The sequence below is a fragment of the Scyliorhinus torazame genome, chromosome 9, assembly GCF_047496885.1.
Source record: "Scyliorhinus torazame isolate Kashiwa2021f chromosome 9, sScyTor2.1, whole genome shotgun sequence".
Taxonomy (NCBI): Eukaryota; Metazoa; Chordata; class Chondrichthyes; order Carcharhiniformes; family Scyliorhinidae; genus Scyliorhinus; species Scyliorhinus torazame.
In genome coordinates, this window is record NC_092715.1 from 67558790 (window position 1) to 67581249 (window position 22460).

Below are 22460 nucleotides of genomic sequence, written 5' to 3' on the forward strand. Positions count from 1 at the left end.
TTTGATTACACCTCTGTGAAGTAAATTCAAGCTATTGCTGTCACAATTACTAAAACCTGAAGGTTATGAATCAAATGTGAGCTATCATCTTCATCAAGGGTAGCATCATATTTTGAATAATCATGAACAGACATTGTCATGATATCCATATTAACATATCATCGTGCAATCACACACACACACTGATGGACAGGTAGATGGACCGACCAACACACGCACATCACAGCCAATCACCAGTGAGAGCACACGCACTATAAAACAGGGAATACCACAGTTCTCGCTCATTCTACCAGGAGATAGCTCAGAGCACAGAGCTCACAGCGCGCCACTCAGACATACACCATGTGCTGAGTGCCGCACTAAGATAGTGCTAGGGCTGGGTCCACAGGTTAGCTGGTGAAGTACGAACCACAGCCAGAAGTTAATAGTTATTATTGTACAGAATAATAAAACAGAGTTGTACCATCTACAACCGTGTTGGTTCGTTTGTGTATCGGAACACCCAACACGACAGACATTTTTATCACAAACAGGATTACTCATTGTGAAGCTCATCCTTTTGTTTTTAAACCTGCAAAATGAGCCAAGAATAACAGGGTTACTTGTAAAACTTCAATCAGAATTGCTTTATTGACTAAAAACACATTTTTGGAGCGTGTTTCAAGCCAAACAAAATTATTTGTTCATGATATGGTGGTCTTGTCTACAATTTGATGACCAGATGCAGATTGGGTAGCTCTCCCATTCCCACTCTGACATCTCCATCATTGACAATCTACACTATTCAAAACAAACACTAGCTAAAGCAAATAGGATGTTGGAGTGCATTTAGTGCGCTATTGATTATAATACAATGCATACCATTCTGTCCTTACATAAGACCTTGATCAGGCTTCACTTGGAACAGTGTGTCCTGTTTTGGTCTCATCACATAGTGGGTGATAGTGAGTCTTGGGAAAGAGTGCATAGGAGGGTAAATAGACCAATTCCCTGTTCAAAGCATCTTCGTTATCAAGACATGCTAGAAGAGTTAGACTCTATACCCAAGTGAAGGTATACGGGTGACCTCATCAAAGTGTATATGATGATGCTGGGAATAGATCATGTTCTAATTTTGCCCAATTAAATAGATCAGGGGGTACCACTGAACCCAATTATAAGTTATGTCGACGCCAAGGTCCCAGGTTCGATCCCGGCTCTGGGACACCGTCCGTGTGGAGTTTGCACATTCTCCCCGTGTTTGCATGGGTTTCCCCCCACAACCCAAAATTGTGCAGGGTAGGTGGATTGGTCATGCTAAATTGGCCCTTAATTGGAAACAAAAATGAATTGGGTACACTAAATTTTTTTTTTTTTAAATTATAAGTTAGGTAATGCCATATCTAGGTTATACATCAGGTGGTGGCTGTTTCCCTGGGCAGCACGGTGGCACAGTGGTTAGCACTGCAGTCTCACAGCTCTAGGGACCTGGGTCAAATCCAGCCTCGGGTGACTGTGTGGAGTTTGCACTTTCCCCCCCCCCCCCCCGTGTCTCCGTGGGTTTCCTCCAGGTGCTCCGGTTTCCTCCCACAATCCAAAGATGTGCCGAGGAGTTAGACTGGCCATTCAAAATTGCCCTTAAGTGTCCAAAAAGGTTAGGTGGGGTTGCTGGGTTACGGTGATCAGGTGGAGGTGTGGGCTCTTTCCAAGAGTCGGTGCAGACTCGGTGGGCCTCCTTCCGCACTGTAGATTCTATGATTCTATGAATAGTGGTCCTGTGGAACAGGCCACCAGCTCATGCAGTGGATTGTGATTCGCTGAATTCCTACAAGTGAGAACTGGACCTGTTTCTGGGGTGGAGATCATCTCATGCAAAAGGGAGGCACTACACAGGGTTAACAAGACCAGAGTGATTTTCTAGACTGGTTAGGTCAGAGTGGAATTTCTCATATCATCTTAGCCCCGGTCATTAAAAAAAATTTCAAAACGTTTTTTTAAAAGATCTGCTCTAAAAATCAGATGGTTTTGGGTGGGGTAGAGATCGTACATAATAATTGTGTGGGACAAGCAATCACTAGCAAGCATCCCCACTTCTAACTTTATATTAGAGGGAAGTTTTTTTTTAATTATTCGTTCATGGCATGGGAGTCACAGGTTGTACCAGCATTTATTGCCCTTGAGGGGGCAGTTAAGAGTCAACCATATTGCTGTGGGTCACAAATAGGCACAGGTAAGGATGGCAGATTTCTTTCCCTAAATGACTTCAGTGAACCAGATGGGGTTTTACGACAATCATGGTCATCATTCGACTTTTAATTCCGATTTTTATTGAATTCAAATTTCATTATCTGCAGTGGCTGGATTTGAACCGGGGTCCCCAGAGCATTACTCTGGATCTCTGGTTTACAAGTCCAGCAACAATACCACTAATGCCTCCCCATTGATGAAGCAGCTGAAGATGTCTGTACCAAGACACTGCCCTGAGGAATTCCTGCAGTGATGTCTGTCAACATTGATGTTAATTAGAGTGTTAAGGGAAACAGGTGGTGAGTATTTGAAAATATATAAATTGTGGGTGGTTGAGATACTGGGACGGGTGAGGAGTGTTGACCCAGAACTAAGTCAATAAACTCTCTCAGCACAGAAAGGCTATGTGTTAGTTCTGTTTTCACCAACTGGTGTGGATCCTGTTAACAATATCCTGGAGCTCCAACAAACACAGCTATATTTCTTTGTGCTAGGTATGACTCCAGCCAGTGGAAAGCCACCATCGATTCATATTGACTTCAATTTTAATAGGTCAACTTGTATGTCATGTTGTGCCAAATGCTGCCTTGATGTAAAAGGCAGTCACATATTTTTTACCTCTGGAATACATTCAACACTTTTGCCTATGCATGGATTAAAGGTGTACGAGGTTTGTAGCTGACTCATCATGGTAGAACCCAAACAGCATCATTGAGCAAGATATTGTAGAGGAAGTGCTGCTCAATAGTATTGTTGATATTTCCATTGGTCGATTATTGAGAGTATTGGGCAGTAATTAGATTGGATTTATCCTGCTTTTTGTGGGCAGGGCATGCCTGGGCAATTTCCCATTTTGTCAAGTAGATGCCAGTGTTTAAAAAAAAATTCTTTATTCTTTCCGAGGAAGTGTGCGTTGCAAGGCCAGCATTTGTTAGCCCATCCCTAATTTCCCTTGAACTGAGTGGCTTGCTGGGCTACTTTGGAGGGTAGTTAAGAGTGGGTCCAGAGTCAATGTACGCAAAACAGGGTGAGGATGGCAGACATCCTCCCCTGAAGGGCATTAAAGTCAGATGGATTTTTAGAACCATTATTGAGACTAGCCAAGGGCACAATCTGTCGGTTGCGTTCCGCTGGAATTGGAGTATGTCACAACCAGTCGATCCCAAGAGAGGCCTCCCACGGGCTTCAGACAGCCGGCACGCCTTGCGGGATCCACCCACGTCTCGCAAGGCATTGCAATAAAGATTAAAGCCTCGCTTGCTCAAGTAGGTTTAAAACCCACTTAGGTGTACTGACCCCGGATCTATCCGGCTCCCGGCATGTATCAGCCTCCTCAGGGATACCCCAGTCAGGCGCCGTTCAGTACTCCTCCACACAAGCGTGAACCACGTGGAGCGCCACACAGGGGTTTTCCTAGGCCATTAGTTGCCCCTGGGTGGTCAGGGACAGAGCAGACCGCCCGTCCCTCTGGAACACGGCATCTTGGCACTGCCAGGCTGGCACCTTGACACCATGGCACTGCCTAGGTGGCACTGCAAAGTTGGCAGCACTGCCAGGGTGCCCAGGTGCCAGAGCCTAGGGTCAGGGCCTGAGGGGGGCCATGCCCATGAAAGGAGGGTGGTATGAAGGGGCGGGTAGGCCGAAAGGGGACGACATGGGAAGGCCTGAAAGGGGGGGGGGCCTCAGTGACCCCATAGCGGGGTGTCATCACTGGGGGGGGGTGTAGTACCCATGTGTGTGGGCAGTGACATTGCCCACGGGTGGGAAGTGTGGGAGACCCTCAAGCCTGCTTAAGAGATCAGGGCACCCTTTCAAAATGGTGGCCCAATCTCGGGGGGGAGCCAGTCTGACCAGTGAATTCAGCTCCCCAGTAATGAAAATAATTCTAAGTGTGAGCTTGCCTGGTGAGAATTCACCAGGGCCCAAAAAAGTGACGAAGCACGATTTAATGGCCGCGCTGCACTTAAGCGAGAGTAAAACAAGGCCGTTAAATCACAGGAGGGGCCAGAATAGAGAACCACGCTGGGCGCCTATCTGGTTGTGATCGAATTGGTCCACTCCGGTTGGCGTAATCAGGATCTCGCCTTAACACGGCAAGAAATCAATAATCACCACTTAAGCCCAATCTCCTTACAATTAAAGGGAGCAACCCTCCCATCTAACGGTCTCTCAAGGTCGAACCGCCTCCACAGCATGTGGTCACCAATTAGTACTTTTTTTTAAATGTGAAGCTGGCGGAAGGGCTGTTGCAGGGACCCGAGGTGAGCAGCCATCTTCACGCACAGGCACAGAGCCCCGCGAGCGAGCGACAACCTAGGACCCCCCGGTGCTCGGCCCACACTGCGGAAGAAAACGCCACAGGAAACATACTGATCACGGCCAAGAGACGTTAATGGTGTCCACAGGTGTCTTCCACTCTCCCGATAGTGCCACCCCACTCACCTACACCCCCCAATGTTCTCAGTGATCCTTGACATGCTTAGCCTTCTGAGCTGAAATGCTACGTCTAGGTGTGTCCCGAGGATGCACATCAGAGCTGGAGGCAGTCTGCTGCTTATCACGTCCCGTGGCCTTCAATACCCCTGGTGGGCATCCTCTGGGGGCTCTGGAGTCAGAGGGCCCCGGCACATCTGGCAGCGACACATGCCCCGCCGTGATGTACTGTACCGGCTGCTGACTGCGAGACATGTTGTCAGGGGGTGTGCAACTCTTGGGGTGCCGGTGGCCGCCGTCGTAGGATGGCTCCGGGACCACCCAGCACCCCCTCCTCCCAGTCGGTGCCCATGGGGGCCCAGGGATTCAGCTCGGAATGGGGGGTGTTGCTGGATCGAGCCCCGCCTGTCCCTGCGGCTCCCCAATGGTGTTGGCGCCCTCAGCGAGCCCCTCAATGACTGGGACATGCTCTGGACTGCCCCAGCAATGCCCACCTGCGAACAGGACTCATCCCCCAGTGACCAGGACATGCTCTGCAGCACCTCGGCAATGCCCACCTGTGACTGAGACATGCTCCACAGTGCCTCATCAAGGTCATCAATGGGCCAATTCACGTTTAATAGCTGCGACGGCCCCGCCGGCATTTCCTGCTCGCTATCACACTTAGGACGCGATTCTAAGTTTGTGGTTAGATAGCAGTGGGGAACCCGCACTCCGGGGAGAAACTTCCAGTAAAACTCACCGCACAGAAACCTTTCCAATAGATCATACAAAGAACAAAGAAATGTACAGCACTGGAACAGGCCCTTCGGCCCTCCAAGCCCGTGCCGACCATGCTGTCCGACTAAACTACAATCTTCTACACTTCCTGGGTCCGTATCCCTCTATTCCCATCCGATTTATGTATTTGTCAAGATGCCCCTTAAATGTCACTATCGTCCCTGCTTCCACCACCTCCTCCGGTAGCGGGTTCCAGGCACCCGCTACCCTCTGCGTAAAAAACTTGCCTCGTACATCTACTCTAAACCTTGCCCCTCTCACCTTAAACCTATGCCCCCTAGTAATTGACCCCTCTACCCTGGGGAAAAGCCTCTGACTATCCACTCTGTCTATGCCCCTCATAATTTTGTATACCTCTATCAGGTCTCCCCTCAACCTCCTTCGTTCCAGTGAGAACAAACTGAGTTTATTCAACCGCTCCTCATAGCTAATGCCCTCCATACCAGGCAACATTCTGGTAAATCTCTTCTGCACCCTCTCTAAAGCCTCCACATCCTTCTGGTAGTGTGGCGACCAGAATTGAACACTATACTCCAAGTGTGGCCTAACTAAGGTTCTATACAGCTGCAACATGACTTGCCAATTCTTATACTCAATGCCCCGGCCAATGAAGGCAAGCATGCCGTATGCCTTCTTGACTACCTTTTCCACCTGTGTTGCCCCTTTCAGTGACCTGTGGACCTGTACTCCTAGATCTCTCCGACTGTCAATACTCTTGATACCATTCACTGTATATTCCCTACCTGCATTAGACCTTCCAAAATGCATTACCTCACGTGTCCGGATTAAACTCCATCTGCCATCTCTCCGCCCAAGTCTCCAAACAATCTAAATCCTGCTGTATCCTCTGACAGTCCTCATCGCTATCCGCAATTCCACCAACCTTTGTGTCATCTGCAAACTTACTAATCAGACCAGTTACATTTTCCTCCAAATCATTTATATATACTCATGCCCCAGATTTAGGAACTGAATTTAAATTGCACAAGCTACCATGGTAGGATTTGAATCTATGAGCCCAGACCATTAGCCTGGTCTCTAGATTACTATTCTAGTATCACCACTACATCATTGACACCCCAAACAGAAATGGAACACTACTGGAACAGCTTGTTTAGCGGAGCGACTAGTTCTGGAGCAAAAGTCTTCAGTACGACAGCTGAGATTTGGCTGCATCCAGTGTGCTTAGCTGTTTCTTAATATCTCTTCGTTTACACGTCCACATTGCTGCCTGTGAGTGCTTGCTACATTTCCTACATCACAACTGTGCATTTCCAATATGTTGTATTTTTTGTGGCATTTAATTATGTTATTTCCACATCCAAGGTACAGACAGGTGATACAGTTGCAGTGAAAGAAATGATAAATGCAATTTATCTTTTACCTGCACTGGCTGTTAATTTTGTCTTCTGTTCAACTCTGAAGCGCATTTCTCTAACAGCCTCCTCTGCTGTTACGCCAAACACAATTGCTTCTTTCTGCTGCTGATGTAATTCTTTATCAATGCTTTGCAGATGAAGATCAGTCTGTTGTATTTCACACTGGACTGATCCTTGCTGTGACAATATTGGCGGGCTGTCTTCAAAAAGTATTGGTGAAATGTTTTTCAAATCTTCACAGGATGGCTCTAAATCATCCATGTTCTCTTTTACTGCATCAATATTTTAAAAAAGCATAAATCTATATGGATTTCAGAATGTAGTTTAAAATTGCATTTTCTTGCACAATATTGACATTTTCTTTGAATTTCTGTTATCATATAATTTATTTTACTTTATATCCATCACTTAATAAATCAGTTCAAATATAAGTCACTGGTTAGTCATGTAATACTTTGCCCTTATTGCTTATTTAAAACATAAAATGCAGAAAATAAACAACATAACATATTTCCCAGCATCTGGAAAGAGAAAATTTAGGTTAATATTTGAGGTGCAGATCCTGGATTGGAATTTGAAATATTAACCTATTTGTTCTGCTTTTTTTGGTCCTGCTGTATATTTCCACCATTTTTACACTCAACGTTACATTCCCAGTTGATGTTAATACTGGGCAAGTCAGATCCCACAATGAAAATCATAGATCATAGAATTTACAGTGCAGAAGGAGGCCATTCGGCCCAGCGAGTCTGCACCGGCTCTTGGAAAGAGCACCCTACCCAAGGTCAACACCTCCACCCTATCCCCTTAACCCAGTAACCCCACCCAACACCAAGGGCAATTTTGGACACTAAGGGCAATTTATCATGGCCAATCCACCTAACCTGCACATCTTTGGACTGTGAGAGGAAACCGGAGCACCCGGAGGAAACCCACGCACACACAGGGAGGATGTGCAGACTCCGCACAGACAGTGACCGAAGCCGGAATCAAACCTGGGACCCTGGAGCTGTGAAGCAATTGTGTTATCCACAATGCTACCGTGCTGCCTGCAAAAATTGGCTTGATAGATCACATTTTTTTTTGAAACATGGAGGTAAGTTATTGAGCATATTCATAGGAGTCTGCTAATGAACTTTAATAGAAAGAATGAAATATTTATTAAAGCAAGTGAACTATACTGCACGAGACAAAACGTTTGGAAAAGTCTCAATATACACACAAGATGACAATTCCCGCTATTCCTTGACCCCAGCAATATCTTTACAGATACATAAACCAGTGACGGGTTACCATTAGCTTGACACATAGGCTTCTCACTTGGGACTGGCACAGTTGCAAATGGTTTTCTTCTGGTGAACTCCTGAGCATTCACATGGTGCTTCTCACCCAACTCATATCCCTCTCCGAGAGATCGCCCTGAGACACCACCAATCAACGCGTCCCTTCTATGTGAATAGCGATGCAAAATACTCATTAAAGATCTCACCTACTTCCTTTAGTTCAATGCATAATTTCCCTCCTTTGTCCTTGAGTGGACCAACTCTTTCTCTAGCTACCCTCTTGTTCCTAATATACGTATAAAATGCCTTGGGATTCGCCTTAATCCTGTCTGCCAAGGATATTTCATGACCCTTTTTTACCCTCCTAACTCTGTTTGAGCTTTTCCATTTTCTCTGCATTCTTCAAGTGCTTCATCTGTTTTTACTTGCCTAGACCTCATGTCTGCATCCTTTTTCTTTTTGACTAGACTCGCAATTTCGCTGGACATCCATGGTTCCTGAATCCTGCCTTTCCTTTTCATCGGCACATGTCTGTCCTGCACTCCCATCAATTGCTCCTTAAAAGACTCCCTCATGCCAAATGTGGATTTATCCTCAAACAGCCTCCAAATCCTGTCTCATCGGTTGTACTTAGCTTTCCCCCAATTTAACACCTTAACCTTCGGACAACATTGGTCCTTTTCCATGAGTATCCAAAAGCTTACGGAATTGTGGTCACTGTTCGCCACATTTTCCCCCACTGCAACTTTGATCACCTGGCCGGATTCGTGCCCTGTACTAGGTCCAGTATAGCCCCCTCTCCAGTCAGACTTTCCACATGGTCCAAAAAACCTTGCTGAACACACTTAACAAATTCCTCACCATCCAGACCCCTAGCCCGAAGGGATTTCCTGTCAATAGGAGGAAAATTAAAGTCTCCCACTACATAAGAACATAAGAACTAGGAGCAGGAGTAGGCCATCTGGCCCCTCGAGCCTGCTCCGCCATTCAATGAGATGATGGCTGATCTTTTGTGGACTCAGCTCCACTTTCCAGCCCGAACACCATAACCCTTAATCCCTTTATTCTTCAAAAAACTATCTATCTTTATCTGAAAAACATTTAATGAAGGAGCCTCAACTGCTTCACTGGGCAAGGAATTCCATAGATTCACAACCCTTTGGGTGAAGAAGTTCCTCCTAAACTCAGTCCTAAATCTACTTCCCCTTATTTTGAGGCTATGCCCCCTAGTTCTGCTTTCACCCTCCAGTGGAAACAACCTGCCCGCATCTATCCTATCGATTCCCTTCATAATCTTATATGTTTCCATCAGATCCCCCCTCATCCTTCTAAATTCCAACGAGTACAGTCCCAGTCTACTCAACCTCTCCTCGTAATCCAACCCCTTCAGCTCTGGGATTAACCTAGTGAATCTCCTCTGCACACCCTCCAGTGCCAGTACGTCCTTTCTCAAGTAAGGAGACCAAAACTGAACACAATACTCCAGGTGTGGCCTCACTAACACCTTATACAATTGCAGCATAACCTCCCTAGTCTTAAACTCCATCCCTCTAGCAATGAAGGACAAAATTCCATTTGCCTTCTTAATCACCTGTTGCACCTGAAAACCAACTTTCTGCGACTCATGCACGAGCACACCCAGGTCTCTCTGCACAGCAGCATGTTTTAATATGTTATCATTTAAATAATAATCCCTTTTGCTGTTATTCCTACCAAAATGGATAACCTCACATTTGTCAACATTGTATTCCATCTGCCAGACCCTAGCCCATTCACTTAGCCTGTCCAAATCCCTCTGCAGACTTCCAGTATCCTCTGCACTTTTTGCTTTACCACTTATCTTAGTGTCGTCTGCAAACTTGGACACATTGCCCTTGGTCCCCAACTCCAAATCATCTATGTAAATTGTGAACAGTTGTGGGCCCAACACTGATCCCTGAGGGACACCACTAGCTACTGAAAACAACTACCCTATTATTACAAACGTTCACATGCACCCCCTTGCCATCTCACATAGTCTCACTACTCTCATTATTTCAATCACAGATAATTGTATTACTCACCACCCACATGCCCCTTCCACCCCCCCCAACCCTACCTCCTCTGCACCCATCCCTGGAAATTGCCATCCCTAATTCACTTGAACTGCATTTTCAAAATCCCAGTTATCTAGCCTCTGTTCACCATAACATTTCTGCAGTGAAATGAAAATGAAAATGAAAAATGAAAATGAAAAATTTCATTTCAGTGACTAATTAATTCAATTATACCCTCACCTTTTGATATCCTAGTTCCCTATAAAACCAACAGTCTCTTGCACCCTGACCGTTCTCCCACTATGTCTCAAATCTCCACTTACTTATGTCCAAGAGACGCAGACTTCAAAGGATTTAGTGCACAACCGGTTTAGCCATCATCTGCCAGATCTCGCTGAACCACTTAAAGCACTACAAGGTCCTACTCCTATCCGCTAAAACTACCCAAGATCAGCCATAATAGTATTGCGTGGAGGAGCAGGCTCGACCAGCCACATGGTCTATTCCTTGTGAAGTTGAGGCCAGAATCATATCACATGGGGGAGCAGACTCAAGGGGCTGATGGCCTACTCCTGCTCCTTATCCTGATTAATATGTTTGTATTTGGTTTAGCAGCACTGAAGGATATATCTTCCAGACTGGGCCTGTGGCAGGTGGTGAGGGAACCAAGGGCGAAAACCTACTTGACCTCACCCTCACTAATCTACCCACTGCTGATGCATCTATCTTTGAGAGTATTGTTCGGAGCAGCCACGACACAGTCCTCGTGGAGATGAAGTCTCGTCTTCACAGTCTGGACACCCTCCATTGTGTTGAGTGGCACTACCACTGGTGTTAAATAAGATTAATTCAAGATAAACTCAGAAAGAGAGGAACGTTTTGGATCTAAGTGGCCTTCTTAGGTCTGTAGAAGGGTCAGTTAGATTGGAAGTCTTAATTCTTGCGCTCTCCACAGATGCTGCCAAACCTGCTGAGTTTATCAGCATTTGCTATTGGTATTTCAGATTTCCAGCATCCACAGCCCTTTGCTTTTAATTAAGATAAATTCAGAACAGATCTAGCAACTCAAAACATGACATCCATGAGGTGCTGTGAGCCATCAGCAGCAGCAGAATTGTACTCAACCTCAATCTGTAACCTCAGTGCTTGGCATATCCCCAACTCTACTATTACTATCAAGCTAAGGAGTCAGCCCCGGTTCAATGAAGAGTTCAGGAGAGCACGTCAGGAACAGCATCAGGTATATCGTAAAATGAGGTGGCAATCTGGTGAAGCTACAGCACAGGATAGAGGATACAGGACCACTACCAGGGGCCAGTTTAGCTCAGTTGGCTAAACAGCTGGTTCGTGATGCAGAGTTAAATCCCTGTCCTGGCTGAGGTTCTTAATGAAGGCCCGCCTTCTTAACCTTGCCCCTCGCCCGAGGTGTGGTGATCCTCAATAACTCATCACAAGTCAGCTCTCCCCCTCAAAGGGAAAAGTCTTCTGGGACTATGGCGACTTTACACTTGCAAACAAATTGAGGAAGCAGTAAGTGAGAACCATAGCCAAGCAATGCCACCATTAACAGATCAGGTCAAAGCTCTGCAGTCCTGCCACATCCAATCATGAATGGTGGTGAACAATTAAACAACTAACAGGTGGAGGAGGCTCCATAAATATTCCCACCCTCAATGATGGGGAGCCCAGCACATCAATGCAAAAGGTGATGCTGATACATTAGTTTCATGGTCACCATTACGGAGACCAGCTTTCAATTCCAAGTTTTGTATTCATTAATTAAATTTAAATTCCACCAGCTGCCGTGTTGGGATTCGATTCATCATGAGCCAGAAGTGCCAAGTGGATGATCCATCTTGGCGATCTTCTATTCTGATGAAAGATCATCTACCTGAACATTAACTCTGTTTCTCCCCAAAAGTGCTGCCTGACCTGCTCAACATTTTCAGCACTTGTTCTTTTTATTTCAGATTTCTAGAATCCACAGTATTTTGTTTTGTACCATTTGTAACACCTTCTCCATGGCAGTAGTATGTTCTTTTGTGCTCAGGCCAATTCTGCCGTTGGTGTAAATGTTCTGTTAAATCCAGGTAGGCTTCATCAAGACTCATTGGTAGGAAATTGGGGTCATAGTCTACCAGTATCTCTTGTACCTGTAACAAGGAAGATTTTGAAAATAGTTTAAAACTTAAAAGACTCTGATAAGCAACTAAATTGGATCCCAGTTACAATGCATAATATTGCATTCTTCCATCCTTCCATCAAAAAGCAACATAAGTTTTATACTCCACACTCCATTTGGCAAACATCTAGTTACAGATTAAAAGAGAAGGATAGCCTGGAGAATATTTTCACCGACAAAAGAATTCCCCTTCATAAAAATATTTACAAGAAAATTAAGAATCCATTCCCTGCTGGGTAACAGACAGTTTCATTTTACTGACTATGTTTCCTCTTGTATCCTCTTCCTATTTCAGGGCTCTGATAATGGTTCAAGCCAACATTGTGGGCAGCATTTTCGGATCCCAACCCTGTTCACAGCAATAGCACGCCTTCCCTTTCAAACTTCTGGAAGCAGGTAAATTAAATACCTGCCTCTGGGGTTGTCATCCAATTAGAAACAGCAGAGGCGGGAGTTCGATTCAGCACATTGCAAGGGCAGCCAGCAGCCTTCACTGTGTCTGCAGGCAACCAGAAGACATTAGTCTCAGAATTTTATGTTGTTAGATTGGACATCCTTGAATTCTCACACTGCTCTGACTTCCCATTGAACAGCTGCCTCCTCCGAGTTACCACGGTGCAGGCACAGCAAGGAGCCCGTGCAACGCTGGGGAAACTGTTGCTGCAAGATTGGTGTTAATTGTCTAATTATCTGTCTCAAACAACTTCAAATTCGTAGGGGTGCACATCAACAAAAATCTGTCCTGGTCCACCCACGTCGACGCTACTATTAAGAAAGCACAACAGCGCCTATACTTCATCAGGAAACTAAGGAAATTCGGCATGTCCACATTAACTCTTACCAACTATTACAGATGCACCATAGAAAGCATCCTATCTCCTGCAGCACAGCCTGGTATGGCAACTGCTCGGCCCAAGACCGTAAGAAATTTCAGAGAGTGTAGAACACAGCCCAGTCGATCACACAAACTTGCCTCCCATCCATTGACTCCATCTACACCTCCCACTGCCTGAGGAAAGCGGGCAGCATAATCAAAGACAATCCCACCCGGCTTACTCACTCTTCCAACTTCTTCCATCAGGCAGGAGATACAAAAGTCTGAGAACATGCACGAACAGATTCAAAAACAGCTTCTTCCCTGCTGTTACCAGACTCCTAAACGACCCTCTTATGGACTGACCTGATTAATACTACACTGCTATACGCTTCACCCAATGCCGGTGTCTGTGTATTTACATTGTGTATCTTGTGTTGCTCTCTTACATATTTTCTTTTTCTTTTATTTTCCTTTCTTGTACTTAATGAATTGTTTGAGCTGCTCGCAGAAAAATACTTTGCACTGTACCTCAGTACACGTGACAATAAACAAATCCAATCCAATTTAATCAAATGGCTTCCTGCCACTGCAGAGAAGGTTGTCAACATTGGACTCAGCGACTTCCGGTTGCGGCGATGCGGAGCTAAGCCGCACATTTTGGCAGCACCCGCTATAATGGACTTTTGGGCTCTCCGGAGGAGCCCTAACGGAAATTTTTTGATTGAATCCCGTGTGGGAAGGTGAAGTAAGGTCCCCCCTTATGTCGTATGGTGGGGATTAGCGGTGGAGCGATGGAGAAAGAGGCTTTGGAGCAGCGGCAAAAACGAGGGGGAAAAACCAAGATGGCGGAGGATGGAGATCGAGCAGCATGGGGGCCGGACCAGCAGGAGTTCCTCAGGCGCTGCATGGAGGAGCTGAAAAAGGAGGTGCTGGCGCCAATGCTGTTGGCGATCGAGGGGCTGAAGGAGACCCAGAAGGCCAGGCGGTGGAGCTCCGTGAGGTGAGGGATAAAACTAATGAGAACGAGATCCTGGGCCTGGCGGTAAGGATGGAGGCGCACGAGGCGGTGCACAAGAGGTGGGCCGAGAGACTCGAGGTCCTGGAGAACAGGTCGAGGAGGAAGAATCTCCGGATTCTGGGTCTCCCCGAAGGAGTGGAGGGGGCTGATGCCGGGGCGTATGTGAGCACGATAGTCCATTCGCTGATGGGGGCGAAGGTCTCTCCGAGCCCCCTGGAGCTAGAAGGGGCTCACCAGGTCCTGGCGAGGAAACCCAAGGCTGGCGAGCCGCCAAGGGCGATAGTGGCGAGGTTCCATCGCTTCGCGGACAAAGAGAGTGTCCTGAGATGGGCCAAGAAGGTGCGGAGCAGTAGATGGGAGAATGCGGTGATCCGAGTCTACCAGGACTGGAGTGCGGAGGTGGCAAAGAGGAGAGCGGGCTTCAACCGGGCCAAGGCGTTGCTGCATAAAAAAAGAGTGAGATTCGGAATGCTGCAGCCTGCGCGACTGTGCGTCATTTATCAGGACCGACACCACTATTTCGAAACGCCAGAAGAGGCTTGGACCTTTATCCAAACCGAAAAACTGGACTTGAACTGAGGGGCTGTGGTTGTGGGGGAGATGTTGACTGTATATAGGGTTGTAAATATGGGTAAAGAATGTTTCACGGGTGGGATGATGGATGGGGATGGGGGAAGAGTTCTTTTTTCTTTTGATGAGATAGTGGGGAATGTGGACGTCGGTGCTGGTGGGAGGTAAGACTCGGGGATGGGGGAACTGGGATAAGGCCGCAACAGGAGCTGCGCCACAGGGGGTGGGGCTGGCTCAGGAAAGCGCAGGCTTTTTCCCGTGCTAGGGAGGGGAGGTTTTATGACAATTGATGACAGCTTAATTTTCACCAATACTGAGACTAGCTTTTCGGAAAATTAAAAGCAAATTATTTATTCTCTAACGTTCATTATGATAAACCATCAGAACCAATTATTTGTGTTAACTTTGAGGAACTTCTTTAGTATCAACTTCCTTTAAATAATAGCCTCTGGCCTTTAGCAATGTCCATGAGGCATAGTACTTCTTTTGTATATTTCTGCCATTTCCTCATTCTCAATTACTGATTTACATCGAAAAAGAGTGAGCCTTTCACAAAGATGTCACCAGCCAATATTTTAAAATTCATTCTTTTAAAGGGTATCGCTGGCTCGGCCAACATTTATTGTCCATCCTTAACTGACTTGGAGAAGATGGTGGTGAGCTGTCTTCTTGAGCCATTGCAGTTCATGGTGGGATGGTGGCACAGTGGTTAGCACTGCGGCCTCATCGTGCCAGGGACCCAGGTTCGATTCCAGCCTTGGATGACTGTGTGGTGTGTTTAAATTCTCCCGGTGTCTGCGTGGGTTTCCTCCGGGTGCTCCGGTTTCTTCCCACAGTCCAAAGATGTGCAGATTAGGTGGATTGGCCATGCTAAATTGTCCATTAGTGTCCAAAAGTTAGGTAGGGTTAATGGATTACGGGGATAGAGTGGGGGAGTGGGACTAGGTAGGGTGCTCTTTCGGAAGGCTGGTGCAGACTCGATGGGCTGAATGGCCTTCTTCTGCACTGTAGTGATTCCACGGATGTGGTGTAGGTCCACCCACAGTTATGTTAGGAAGAAAGTTCCAGGACTTTGATTCAATTGCGGTCAAGAAACAGTGATATAGTTCCAAGTCAGTATTGTGTGTGACTTGGAGGAAAACTTGCAGGTGGTAGTGGTGATCCATGCTTCTGTTAGCCTTGTCCTTCTAGGTGGTAGAGGTCCTAGGTTTGGAACACACTGCCAAACGAGCCTTGGCGAGTTGCTGCTGCGCATTTTGCAGATAGTACACACTGCGGCTACTATACGCCGGTGGTGCAATCAGTGAATGTTTAAGGAGGTGGATGGGGTGTCAATCAAGCGGGCTGCTTTGTCCTGGATGGTGTCAAACCTCTTTAGAAGTGTTGGAGCTGCACTCATCCAGACAAGTGGAAAGTATTCCATCACACTCCTCCTGACTTGTGCCTTGTAGATCCTGGGCAGTCTTTGGGGAGTAAGGAAGTTCTTGTTGCATTATTCCCAGCCTCTTGTAGTCAACAACAGTGAAGGAACAGCGATATTTCCGAGTCTCATGGTGAGTGACTTGGAGGGGAACATCCAGGTGGTGGTGTTCCCATGGATCTCACAAAGAACAAAGAAAAGTACAGCACAGGAACAGGCTCTTCGGCCCTCCAAGCCTTCTACACTTCCGGGGTCCGTATCCCTCTATTCCCACCCTATTCATGTATTTGTCAAGATGCCCCTTAAACGTCACTGTCGTCCCTGCTTCCACCACCTCCTCCGGCAGCGAGTTCCAGGCTCCCACTACCCTCTGTGTAAAAAACGTACCTCGTACATCGTCTCTAACCCTTGCCCCTCGCACCTTAAACCTATGCCCCCTAGTAATTGACCCCTCTACCCTGGGAAAAAGTCTCTGACTATCCACTCTGTCTATGCCCCTCATAATTTTGTAGACCTCTATCAGGTTGCCCCTTAACCTCCTTCGTTCCAGTGAGAACAAACCGAGTTTATTCAACCTCTCTTCATAGCTAATGCCCTTCATACCAGGCAACATCCTGGTAAATCTCTTCTGCACCCTCTCTAAAGCCTCCACATCCTACTGGTAGTGTGGCGACCAGAATTGAACACTATACTCCAAGTGTGGCCTAACTAAGGTTCTATACAGCTGCAACATGACGTGCCAATTTTTATACTCAATGCCACGGCCAATGAAGGCAAGTATGCCGCATGCCTTCTTGACTACCTTTTCCACCTGTGTTGCCCCTTTCAGTGACCTGTGGACCTGTACACCTAGATCTCTCTGACTGTCAATACTATTGAGGGTTCTACCATTCACTGTATATTCCCTACCTGCATTAGACCTTCCAAAATGCATTACCTCACATTTGTCCGGATTAAACTCCATCTGCCATCTCACCGCCCAAGTCTCCAAACGATCTAAATCCTGCTGTATCCTCTGACAGTCCTAATCGCTATCCGCAATTACACCAACCTTTGTGTCGTTACCAAACTTAATCAGACCAGTTACATTTTCCTCCAAATCATTTATATATACTATGCACAGCAAAAGTCCCAGCACTGAACCACTAGTCACAGCCCTCCAATCAGAAAAGCACCCTTCCATTGCTACTCTCTGCCTTTTATGACCTAGCCAGTTCTGTATCCATCTTGTCAGCTCACCTATGCGGTATCTGCGGCCCTTAACTTTCTAGATTGTAGTCGTCGTAGGTTTGGAAGGTGCTGCCTAAGGGAGCCTGGGTAAGTTCCTGCAGTGCATCTTGTAAACGGGACACACTGCTGCCACTGTTCATCGGTGGTGATGGGATTGAATGTTTGTGGAAGAGGTAGCAATCAAGCTGGCTGCTTTGTCTGAGATAGTGCCAAGCTTCTTGGAGCATTGTTGGAGCTGCACTCCTCCAGGCAAGTGGAAAAGTATTCCACCACACTCCTAAATTGTACCTTGTAGGTGGTGGACAAGCATTAGGGAGTCAGGAGGCGAGTTACTCGCTGACCTGCTTTTGTAGCCACAGTATTTATATGGCTAGTCCAGTCCAGTTTTTGGTCAATGATTCCCTCATTGGAGATGGTCGTTGCTTAACACTCGTGTGGCACGAATGTAACTTGCCATTCGTCAGCCCAAGCCTAGATATCGTCCATTTGGACATGGACTGCTTCAGTGTGAGGAGTCCCGAATGCTGAACATCAGCCAAACATCCCCACATCTGACCTCATGATGGGAGGTCATTGATGAAGCAGCTGATGATGATTGGGCCTTGCACACGACCCTGAGGAACTCCTGCAGTGATGTCCTGGAGCTGAGATTACTGACCTCAAAGAACCACAACCATCTTCCTTTGTGCCAGGTGTAATTCCAACCAGAGGAGAGTTTTCCCCCTGATTCCCATTGACTCCAGTTTAGCTAGGGCTCCTTGATGCCATACTTGATCAAATGCTGCCTTGATGTCAAGGGCAGTCATTCTCACCTCTGGAGTTCAGCTCTTTTGTCCATGTTTGAACCAAGGCTGTAATGAGGTCAGGAGCTGAGTGACCCTGGCAGAATCCAAACTGAGCGTCCGTGAACAGGTTATTGCTCAGTAAGTATCGTTTGATAGCACTGTTGATGATCCCTACCATCACTTTACTGATGATTGACATTAGACTAATAGGGTGGTAATTGGTCGACTTGGATTTATCCAGCTTTTTTTGTACTGGACATTCCTGGCCAATTTTCCTTATTGCAGGGTAGATAACAGTGTTGTAGCTGTACTGGAACAGCTTGTAGAGACGCCCTAAGTTCTGGAGCACAAGCCTTCAGGATATTGTTGGAATATTGTCAGGATCTTTCATGCTGGATGTGGCGGGACTGCAGAGCTTAAATCTGATCATTTGGTTGTCTCCTGGTTCTATTTATCATTTGCTGCTTATGTTGTTTGGCATGCAAGTGAGTCGTGTGTTGTAGCTCATTTTCCGCCTTTGTATTATCCAGTGCCTTCAGCCATTTCTTGATATCACGTGGGGTGAATCGAATTGGCTGAAGACTGGCATCTGTAACGCTGAGGACCTCTGGAGGAGACCGAGATAGATCATCCATTCGGCAATACTGGTTGAAGATTACTGCGAATACTTCAGCCTCGTCTTTTAACACTGGGCTCCCCATCATTGAGGATGGGATATTTGTTGCGCCTCTACCTCCACTGAGTTGTTTCATTGTCCACCACCATTCACGCTGGATGTGGTGGGACTGCAGAGCTTAGATCTGATCTGTTGATTGTGGGATCTCTTAGTTCTATTTATCATTTGCTGCTTATGCTGTTTGACATGCAAATGAGTCTGGTGTTGTAGCTCACTTTCCGATATGATGCTCCTGGCATGCCCTCCTGCACTCTTCATTGAACCTACTGCTGTTGGCCATGGCGCTTCATAAAACCCCACGGTACATAACACCATGAAGGGTAGTCTCTGTGTGATCTATTGGACCTTGTCTCCACAGGATTGTGCAGTGATCACTCCTTCAGATAGCATCATGGACAGCACGAGTGGATAGCACTGTGGCTTCACAGCGCCAGGGTCCCAGGTTCGATTCCCCGCTGGGTCACTGTCTGTGCGGAGTCTGCACATCCTCCCGGTGTCTGCGTGGGTTTCCTCCAGGTGCTCCGGTTTCCTCCCACAGTCCAAAAACGTGCAGGTTAGGTGTACTGGCCATGCTAAATTGCCCTTAGTGAGCAAAAAGGTTAGGTGGGGTTATTGGGTTACGGGGATAGGGTGGAAGTAAGGGCTTAAGTGGGTCAGTGCAGACTCGATGGGCCGAATGGCCACCTTCTGTATTGTATGTTCTATGATTGGCAAATACGAGGTTTCTCTTGGTTCCCACACTACCTGCTACAGGTCCAGTCAAGCAGCCATATCCTTCAGGACTCGATCAGTAATAGTGCAACCCAACCACTTTTGCTGATGGATATTTGAAGTCCCTATTATGCCACCACTTCCCATGGCTTCTGACCAATTGGAAAGCAAAAGGACTCATTACCTAATGGAGTTCCAGCCCCCAAGAGGGCTAGAATACAAGACCAGGGAGGTACTTCTGAGGCTGTATAAGGCCCTGGTCAGACCCCATTTGAAGTATTGTGAGCAGTTTTGGGCCCCGTATCTAAGGAAGGATGTGCTGGCCTTGGAAAAGGTCCCGAGGAGGTTCACAAGAATGATCCCTGGAATGAAGAACTTGTATGAGGAACCTGGGTCTGTACTCGTTGGAGTTTAGAAGGAGAAGGAGGGATCTTATTGAAACTTACAGGATACTGCCAGGCCTGGATAGAGTGGACGTGGAGAGGATGTTTCCGCTTGTAGGAAAAACTAGAACCAGAGGACACCATATCAGACGAAAGGGATGATCCTTTAAAACAGAGATGAGGAGGAATTTCTTCAGCCAGAGGGTGGTGAATCTGTGGAACTGTTTGCCGCAGAAGGCTATGGAGGCCAAATCACTGAGTGTCTTTAAGACAGAGATAGATCGGTTTTTGATTGATCAGGGGTTATGGGGAGCAGGCAGGAGAATGGGGATGAGAAAATATCAGCCATGATTGAATGGCAGAGCAGACTCGATGGGCCGAGTGGCCTAATTCTGCTCCTATGTCTCATGGGTGATGCTTGACTGCAAGCCAAACAGTTTAACGCCCCCGACCGACCCCTTTCAGAAATTTTATTTCTGGAGATGAGAAATATTCAAAGAAAATTACAAAAAAAAATTATTTTAATGTCCGCATGAATTTTCTCCAGGGTTGCACAGAGCTGTGTCCTGTGACTCCACGTCAATCTTGTAGGGTTGGCAATCCTAGCCATCTTTTAAGGTCAGACAAATGCTTTTGACCTTGTATTGAAACAGTGACATCCCTAGCCTAATGAGTTTCAAATTAACGTGCAAATTTCCAAAATTACCATTCTGAGTAACAAGCTGCGCTATTTCATTGTGTGCATTGCATCAATAATTTATAAATGATTCAAGAACCTGTGACTGTGACTCCTCCCTTCTCCACCCACAGAAACACGAACCGCTGACTGAATCAGATGTACAAGTCAGCAACATATTGGGTGAGATTATGTCACACTGAGTGCTCGATTCAAAGCAGTGTGCTCACTCATGCACGAGTCTCGCAGTGTAGTTTAAGCATTTGTTTTAAATTTGGCTATTGCGACAGAAATGGTGGTTGTAGGGCAGCACGGTGGCGCAAGTGGTTAGCACGGTTGCCTCACGGCGCCGAGGTCCCAGGTTCGATCCCGGCTCCGGGTCACTGTCTGTGTGGAGTTTGCACATTCTCCCCGTGTTTGCATGGGTTCCGCCCCCACAACCCAAAAGATGTGCAGGGTAGGTGGATTGGCCACAATAAATTGCCCCTTAATTGGAAAAAATGAATTGGCTAGTCTAAATTTTTTTTTTTTAAAGAAATGGTGGTTGGATACTTCAGAGTTGCTTCTTTACCAGGCAATCCAAGAAGTTTTACTTCTTTACTAGTAAAGCTAGGTAGCATTAGCACAACAAAATGGTCTGAATGCAATTTAGCAGCACATGAAACATAGAACATGGTCCATCACCATTGTAGCCCCCACCCCATATATCGGTCCTACCTAAACTGTCTACTATTACAAAGGAGCCTTGTTCCTTTGAGCTGAAGTATGAGGGAAATAGTCTAACTAATGAAGCCCACAATGGGATGTCCTGCTCCTGCAAATCTGGGACTTTGTTTCAGCACAGACTTCAACTTGAGCTGCTATTCTCCAGTACACCACACTGATTTAATCAACCAAACAAATATTTGGTGCAAAAGTTAAATTAAGCATCAAATTTTCGTTTATAGGAACTTTAGCATCAAAATAAATTGTGATATTCGCTGTCTCAGCCTTTTGGCTAAGATCAAGTGTACTGTGGATTGAGCCTTTTGGGTCAGATCTGGTATGTCTCTCTCGTGGGGACCATGAATTGGATTTAATTTGAATTGGTTTTTGGAGCAGGCGAGGAGCTGGATTAGGGGTTCACCCCTGACCCACACTCTGATCCCTGGCTTTGTAACTCAGAAAAAGTAATAAATAAATGAATAAATAAATAAATTGTGATAAAATGAAAGCCAGATTATGAATCACCCCATTATAAAAAGGTATGCTCAGTGAAATAAACAGCTTTTTGTCTATCAACATTCATCAGTTAGAATCAAAGAAACAACTCTTTGTAACCTGTCACACTGTCCAAAACATCAGCCCTGTACTAACAAGGATACCCTTATTGCACCATACAAGAAACATTTCTGTATTTATGCACTGTAATTAGTCACACAGTTAATTGTTGCAGAATGTGCCACAAGTTGCACCACAAGTATAAATAGGGTGAATTACGGGCAACCTAGTCAAACTTCAGAACCATTTCAAAAAAAGCAAAACATGACTCAATCCTTGGCAATTCCACAAGTTCAGGATGACATGAGCAGAAGCTTGGAAGTCGGTCATTACAAATACCAAATTCATGGCTCATAGTTTTCGAAGATTAAAATTTAACTGTAGAAAATGGGATAAATGCAGCTTAAATATTATCATACTTAAAAGGTTGGAGACCAGGGAGCTTGTAGAAGGGCTGGGCGCCCCGATCAGAGCTGAGGAGATATTAGAGGACTTAAAGGCTTTGCAGTCAGGTAAAGCCCCGGGGCCGGATGGGTACCCGGTAGAATTTTATAAAAAGTTCTCCAGGATATTGGGGCTGCTGCGGGTCAAGGTT

At 46.2% G+C, this 22460-nt stretch overlaps 1 protein-coding gene across 2 annotated transcripts in view; it reads right to left on the reverse strand.

Annotated features, from left to right (window-relative positions):
- Nucleotides 1-22460, reverse strand: part of polk (polymerase (DNA directed) kappa) — a 171245-nt gene that overhangs the window by 53246 nt on the left and 95539 nt on the right. For both annotated transcript variants that reach the window (XM_072516053.1, XM_072516054.1), the window contains 2 exons: nucleotides 12140-12290; nucleotides 6824-7090 (listed from right to left, as the gene is read on the reverse strand). In XM_072516053.1, coding sequence (XP_072372154.1) covers nucleotides 6824-7090; nucleotides 12140-12290 — 418 coding nt within the window. The remainder of the gene's footprint in view (nucleotides 1-6823; nucleotides 7091-12139; nucleotides 12291-22460) is intronic.